We start from the raw sequence: 7,640 nt of genomic DNA on the forward strand, positions 1-7,640 counted from the left end.
TGTAAGTAATAGATGTGATCGCATTTTAAGGAAGGAAAAGTTGGGGCGAAATGTAGCGAGAGAATCCAATAAACTAACAAGTCTTTTTGCCCATTTCATTCCCTTTGTAAGAGCATCTTTTCTTTTTCTTTATCTTTACAACGTATTGTTGCTGTGCTTTTGGGCGGCACCTTACCGAAATTAAGGTAGTATGCGGCCACGAATGTTGAGAATATGACGACTAGGGGTGGCAATGGATCCCAAGTCCACCTATATCTCGTTGGATCCTTTTTGGAACGCTCTTCGTAACTTACTTTCTAAGACTAGGCCACCATCCATTTCAAATCGGACTGTTGATCATCTCCAGTGTCCTACTTACTTTCTTAAGACTAGGTCGTCACACCCTATGTCTACTTACGTCCTACAGTGTTAGGACTAAGGGTTAGTAACCGGAAGAGAGAAGAAACTTGAGAGAAAGAGAGAAGAATGGTCGTTGAAAGTTGAAACAAAATGCAGGGGAATGAAATGTTCTTTGTGGTTTTGAGTAAATTTTTAAATATTACGAAAATTCCTCTAATAAATATACATAAATGAAAGAAATATCAAGGGTATTTCTGTCGTTGACGCCATTTGGATCTAGGACCCTCCATCAAATTTTTTGGATACATCTAGGTGACGATCCATAAATATTTTCGGATCTTAATTAGGATATGGATCCAATGGAAACAATCTGATATCCAATGGACATGATCAGAACCAACTGTTGTGCCCAAATCCTATCTATTAACGTTCGGATCCTTCAGAAAGGACCAGAGGATCCACCGGACAGTCAGGGTCTATTAACACCCAAAGCGACACAGGCATCTATTCTTCACTCATTACATGTACATATGGTATAGTAAATTTGAAGTCGGTTATATTTGTTCTATACTTTACATAGAACTTATTGGTTATTTTAGGAAAGAGTCTGATAGGGTCCCCTAATACAATCCATGTCTTCACATGTATCCAATCCCTATTTCAAAGATATTGTAAAGACTTCTCATAAGATCCATCCACAACCTATTATGATTTCCTTCAGTAGCTAGTAGCCTTTTTTGTAACTCTCTTTTCTTTTTACAACAATTCTATTCGATAACATCGGATTACAGGTGAACTTCCAGAGATAAAAATTGCCCAATATAAAAGAAAGCGATCACCCAAATCATTAGCACTTCTAAGAATAAGAGTAAATTAAAGAGCAAACTGTACAAAAATATATTTTTAACCACCACCATGAAGTAAACTAGTCTCCACAGTCCGTTGTTAATACTTTTGACCCACAAAATTGTGTTGAATAACATTTTCCACTTCTATCTGCTCTCAATATGTCTAAAGAAAATGGTCGAATCATGGTTGAGAGCATGGATCAACTTCTGGCCAGGCTGTGGCCCGCAAAAAGAAGATAATGTCACCTAAATAATTCCTAAAAACGTCTAAAATACCTGCCTTGTTAAGTTTGGTAAGAGAGCTAAGTTAATGACGGGGTTTCCATCTCAATGATACCTTACTTTTGGGGACGATACCTTTCATTCCCAATTTTTATAAATGATGATGGTATTGCTCGCTGACTATCCTGAGAAACATTGATAGTGAAGAATCTGACTGAGATGCTACTCTTGATCTAATGTTCCAAACCATTCTTAGAAGTTATGAATTATAAGACTAATCTCGATCAAATATTTATTCTTAACAAATGAAATAAAAAAAGAGAGAGAAATCGTATATTCAACCCCCTTTTCCACTTTGGCAAGTAGTTTATTTATGACTGCTCTGTTACAAGAGGGGGCTGTCAAAAGTTTATAGAGGGAGCAAATATATCATGGCTATTAAAAATAGAGCAATTATTTAAACACGTTAGTGTTAAAATCAGTAGCCAATATCATCTTCCATCTCATTGATAAGAAAGGATAATCAAAAGACACAATATGCATGGACCATTAGTTTAGGGCATTGTAAAACTATCAGAGGAAAAACAATTAAAAAAAGAGATTTAATAGGCAATTTTGCATAAAGCTGTTATGGGGCAGATTTTCGCATGATGACAAACTACAGAGTCTGCGGAAAGTTTGCCTATGTGACTGTTGTCTCTTTTCTTTCAGATAGCTTATCTGAGCAGCTGCTTCAAAAACTCATGTAATCACATTTTTTGAGTGATTCAAAACATTTATTTGGAAGACCCTCCATGGATAAGGTGTGTACCAAAAATGAGCCCATGAAGATCATCATAACTCACCCATGTCTGTCCATTTTCCCCTCCACCTTTGATTGGGTTAGGATGATCTTCTTATAGGGCTTCTTCTTATAGGGCTGCTTTTTGGTACACCATTTCCATGGAAAGGCCTTTCAAATGAATGCTCTGGATCACCTCAAAAATTTGAGCCCCAATAGTTTTTGAAGCAGCTGCCTAGATAAGCTATCTTAGCTGCACAAGAACACTATTATCTTCACGAAATCACCTGGCAATTAAAAACCTTCGATTAGAAAAATGAAATTAAGTAAACTCCTGACATCCGCACAATCAAACTTTGTTAAAGGCACGATCTCCTCCTTTCTTTACATAATGAGTTACGAGTTCGTCCCCATTATCAAAACACAATCGCTCGACAACCATTAAGCATCTGGGAATTGATTTATTTAAATAATAACTTTTGTCAACTTCAAGAGCGATTATTAAAAGAGTTTTTGACCGGGTATAGAACATTGACCAGGCACTCAGTAACTTCACTGATACCTACTTGGAAGTGGGACCATGTTTCGACCAAATAAAATCAACTATTTAAAACCTGCCACGTGTATTAAGTTCCGTGCAAATTGAACTAACGATTATATTGGGCCCCGCGCCACGACGAACCCAGCTTTAAATACATCACGCCCGACACAAAAGAGATTCCTTTTCGGGCAGCTAGCTGACCGGCACGCCGAATAACCCCGATACATGCTTCCCCCTCGGGCAGCGGCTTGCCAGTTAATAAATAGTTAAATACAATAAATTGAAAAAAACCAGATTAAAAAAAACCAAAACAGCTTTCAACTCCAATAAGAAATACCACTGGTGATATTAAAGAACACGGCTTCTATTTCCATTTTACATAGAACAAATACAATCTGAAAACATCCAAAAAGCTTTTACTTCTTACTATGTGGTCTTCATCATCATCATACAAAAAAACCCAAAAATTACAGACATCTTTCTTATTCTTCAGGCAATAGTGGTGGTGGGTTAACTAGGGTTTTCCCTGTTTAATATCGGTATTTGAAAAAATATCAAGGCAGAACAGAGGAAAAACAACTCCCAATCAGAGACTTATTACCAAAACAGCCTTCACCATCATTTGATTTAATCATATTCCAACTTCCTCCCCAAAACAGGATTTTCTTATTTCCATTTCTTCACTAACGCTACCGAAAAAACATGATACTTCATGTTTTTTCCTACCTAAATCGAATATAGAATTCCTAAAACTGAGCATTTTTTTTTTCTTTCCCCAAAACCTAATTCATAAATGATCAGTGAACTGAAGGGGTTGTTAGTAGGTCCATTCCGGAGGGAGGCGGATTTCCTGATTAGATGGGGGTGGAGGCTGGTGAGGGCGGAGATTGTTGCGCTTCTGTGGAGATTGAAGGGCGATGGTTGGAGCTAACATGGCTTCTGCACATACGAAACAAGTTTATGTTATGGAATTGGGCTTTGAGGAAAAATAAAAAGGAACCCAGTTGGGGGAAGTGAGGTTACCATGATCGTGAATAAAGCTTCCATGAAAGCGTGGCTGGGCATTTCCCATTTCGTCAAGATTCAAGTTGAGTGCCTGCACCACTCTGGCAGGAAGCAGAACGGTCGAACAAGCTGCCAATAAAGAAGTTAAAAGGAAAATCAAAATCAGATGTACAGTAAAAATGTAAAATAAAGAAAACAGGAATCCTAACAATAAAAGCCTTGGCGAAAATAGAAAATTCGTGACAAGGGCACACGTTTGGCCAGCCATAGTATTTTTTTTCATGTTAAACTGATGTCTTCGTGTGGTGAGGGAGGTGGATTAGGTTATAAAAATTAGGAAACAAAATTCAGGAAACTAGTGGGGTGAGAGAGGTGGCTAAAATTCAGGAAACAAAACTGTGTACTTAAACTTTGATCAGACGTGCCCTAAAAGAAAAACAAAGTGAGGGCTAGATGTGCCGAAGCCATTGAGTTGGTTGGGGAAAAAAAGAACTTGAAATGTCCAAAGTTTGTTCAGTCTTTGGAAGGTAGTAGTCTCGGCTGAGGCAGTAAAAACCCATAAATTTGGTACGATGAAAACACTAAGCCAGAAGTTTCAGAAGCTAAAATCCGAAGAAAAAACACAAGCCAGAAGTTTCAGAAGCTAAAATCCAAAAATAGAGATGATCTTCGATTTTAATTAAGTGCCGACCGGAAAGGAAGAAAAATCTCTATTAAAGGACAGAAAAATTATTACCTGGTTTCTTGCGGACGTCAGTGGGATTACCAACTCTCCTAGGCAAGAAAAACCCAGTTCCAGCTGACTCTTTTCTTGAACCAGAACCTCCAAGAAAAAGTGCTCTCATACCCGAACCCGAACCCACTTGATTCTGGTTTTGCAGGGGGGGCCAAGCAGATGAAGCCACACCCAAAGGACGCCCGCACCTTCCATTTCCGAACCCACCACCCCTCACTTTCCCTTGTCTTCCCCAAACACCAGATCCCTGTTGCTGATTTTTAACCATCTGTTGCTGTTTAAACTGCAAAAAAACAAGAAACCCAATAAGAAATCTTTCTTATTTTCCCTATTTAGAGCAGAAAGAAAAAAATCCATCTAGTATTTACTTTATTAGCCTGAAGTTCTTGCTGAGAATATGTTTGATTAGAGTAGAAACCCACAGAAGGAGGCTTCACAATAGCAGGACTAGTGGGTTTTCCAGGGTACCCTAAAAGCCCACGCCCATGAAATCTGGGCCCTTGATCTTTCATCTCCATCTTCACAACCTGACCTGCTGCCGCATAAAGCAACTCCCAAGCATCATTTTTCTCCTCCAATGGAGTCGTTGGTGGAGATGAGACCAACGAAGGACCATTCGAGCTCCCTCGGCTCGACCCCAGGCTCGTGCATAGCGTAGATTGAGGTGAACCCGCAAGAACCCTCGTCTTCAAAATACCCAAAACAAAAACAAAACCCCCAAAATCAGACTCGGAAGAAGGGAAAAAAAAAAACAAATAACAAAACCCATCTGGATTTTTCTTTATTCTCACCTTGTGGTTCTGATTTCTCAACGTAGAGTGGCTTTTGTTTTTATCCTCATCTTGTAGCATGGAGTGAGCCATCTTTAGGGTTAACCCAGCCATGTAATCATCCTCATCACTCTCGTTTTCAGTTGAGCCTACCACAGATTCCACAGGAGAGCTAAGATTTGACCCGTATGAGTCGAACTCGTATGGAAACTCGTAGGGGAAACAAACCCTCATTTTATTTTCATCTCCTCCACAGTTCTTCTTCTCCATCAGAATACCCTCGGCCAAAAACTCAGAAGGAAGCCAAAACTCCCCGTCGTCTAAATCCTCAGCCATCTCAAACCCAAATAAAGAAGGATTGAGAGAGAGAGAGAGAGAGAGAGAGAGAGGGAGAGGTTGCTGTGTTGGGAAGAAACAATAATGAGATTAGTTTGCTGGATTGGCAGAAACAGGGCCCCAAGAAAAGGGGATAGGGATTGAGAGGTTTGAAGGGTGTAGAATGTCCAAGACAAGTGCTTTATATTGAGGAGTTTCAAAGGGGTGTGGGATTTTTTTTTCCTTTTCTTTTTGCTTTTCTTTTGAAAAGAAAAAGAGGGAGAGAAAAAACGCTTAATAAAAAATTGCAACAACTGGCTCCCGCCTCTTCTGCTTAGTGGTTGGAGCAGACATTTGTCCTTCTATGCAACTTACCTGCCATCTGTTGGGATAACAGAAGACCCCCTGTGTTATAACTTCATTTCACTTCACCGTCCTACTCTTTTACTACAAGCATAGCAAAAACTAAAAAGGAAAGTGATATATTCGCCCCATTTTTTTTTATGACTACTCTTTTACACTTGAATGGGGCTGTCTCAATTAAAAAAGGGGGAGAATATACAAAAAAAGTCTACCCCGCGACAAATTATTTGGGTTAGGGTTGGGTCGTGCACTATAAAAAAATAATCGGTTTGGGTTACTGTAACGGTTTGGGTTTGGACTTCTTTTTCAAACTCCTTTGTTTTGGGCTCCAGTTGCCTCCAACTACAAGTATGTTTCACTATCATAGATAGAAGAAATGGGAAGGTCTAAGCGTCTAAATGGCCGTGTACCTTCAAAAATAATAAAAATTCAAAAAACTTTACTATATCCAATGACTTCGAATGAATTCTAATACTATCTTTCAACTTATGAGATTTAACTTCAATAGTAAAAAAGGCTGCTGATGTTGGCACTACCATGTTTTGGATATTGTACAGATTCAACGTGTCTATAAATATTTAAACAGATGCCAAAAGATTATTACAGTTCCTAAAATGCTCCCGAAAGCTAATCAGGTGCCACTTGTATGTGACCAGTGTCCCTTTGTTCCCGTCTTAATCAGATGATCGATCCCAAGTTAACCACTTGATTATTAGGCATCACTAGGACTCTGCCATGAAAAATGGAACCATTGTTATTGCTATGATTTAATTTTATTAAGAAGACGCATCTTCGGCATGCGCTCGTCTCAGGATGGTTCCCGCCCTAAAGATGACATGTCAAACCTAAGATTGATGGATAGGATTGAATCCTAAAGGTGATCGTCAGTGTTCTTGGTCTCATTCAATAATAATTATAAATTTAGAAATGATTTGTGTGTGAATATCAAGATAAAATTTAGGGATGAATCGCGAGAGAATGGTTTCGGATATGCAGGTATGGAGCTTCATACCAATCGCCCATAAATAGGTTCATATTATAGTTACAAAAGCATTTCCATGATTAAGATTTTCTCGTATTTTCCGAATAAAAAATGTAATTGAAAAATAATTCATCAAATTAGTTGTAAATTATTTATAAATCCTATGAAAAATAATTCATTATAAAGAAAACTTTGCTCACATCCTAATGTAGCAAAAACATGCACTTACCCATCCTTCCTTGCCTTCTGATGTTTCTTATTTAGAAAACCATGGACATCTTCACAGGAAAAGAATATTAATATCCTGTGCCTTATCTAATTCATTTAAAAAAAAATAAAAAAAATACGTGCTTTTATAACTATGTTTTCATGAGGTAAATGCCAAGAGCCAAATTTCAGAGCATACTTTACTGCTCTTTACACAGACAATCGTTGTTAAGCTGTGATCATAAAGCTCGAACATGCGTCCTGTCCTAGCATAAATGTGTGCTCAAGACCGTTGATTAGGTGAATCCCTATTAGTTGACCCACATGATCTTAATCCCATGCTACATAGCCCATAGGCTCCCCATCTGGAAGATCAATGCCGAAAAAATTCAACGGTTCAACTTCTTTTGGCAAGCTCTTGAAGGTAATTTAATATTATAGGTTCTTATATCATCCCATAATGGTGGGAGCAGTTTCTAATCAATGTATTGGACTAGTTTCTAGTCAATGTATTCGATTATGTACACAGGG

The 7,640-nt window shown here is 38.4% G+C and overlaps 1 protein-coding gene across 2 annotated transcripts; it reads right to left on the bottom strand.

The window, feature by feature from the left end:
- Window positions 1-3,053: 3,053 nt before the first annotated feature.
- LOC143851155 (uncharacterized) lies at window positions 3,054-5,803 on the bottom strand. 2 transcript variants are annotated; one of them, XM_077360498.1, is made up of 5 exons: window positions 5,264-5,803; window positions 4,895-5,158; window positions 4,473-4,755; window positions 3,755-3,865; window positions 3,054-3,670 (listed from the first exon to the last, which is right to left on the bottom strand). In XM_077360498.1, the coding sequence occupies exons 1-5, from the start codon at window positions 5,576-5,578 to the stop codon at window positions 3,549-3,551; spliced, it is 1,095 nt and encodes a 364-aa protein (XP_077216613.1). In that variant the 5' UTR covers window positions 5,579-5,803; the 3' UTR covers window positions 3,054-3,548. The 2 variants fall into 2 exon arrangements, with proteins under 2 accessions (XP_077216613.1, XP_077216612.1); XM_077360497.1 differs by having other exon boundaries at window positions 4,841-5,158; window positions 5,264-5,798.
- Window positions 5,804-7,640: the final 1,837 nt, after the last annotated feature.

The sequence above is a fragment of the Tasmannia lanceolata genome, unplaced genomic scaffold, assembly GCF_043159265.1.
Source record: "Tasmannia lanceolata isolate RefF3 unplaced genomic scaffold, GAP_Taslan_0.1 ptg000018l, whole genome shotgun sequence".
Taxonomy (NCBI): domain Eukaryota; kingdom Viridiplantae; phylum Streptophyta; class Magnoliopsida; order Canellales; family Winteraceae; genus Tasmannia; species Tasmannia lanceolata.

What these genes read in the sequence shown, in the direction of transcription:
- LOC143851155 (XM_077360497.1), bottom strand. Translation starts at nt 5,578, where the DNA reads ATGGCTGAGGATTTAGACGACGGGGAGTTTTGGCTTCCTTCTGAGTTT. An exon ending in TGAGAAATCAGAACCACAAG is followed by an intron (nt 5,159 to 5,263) that starts GTGAGAATAAAG and finishes GGTATTTTGAAG; the next exon opens with ACGAGGGTTCTTGCGGGTTC. An exon ending in TGACGTCCGCAAGAAACCAG is followed by an intron (nt 3,866 to 4,472) that starts GTAATAATTTTT and finishes CTTTATTGGCAG; the next exon opens with CTTGTTCGACCGTTCTGCTT.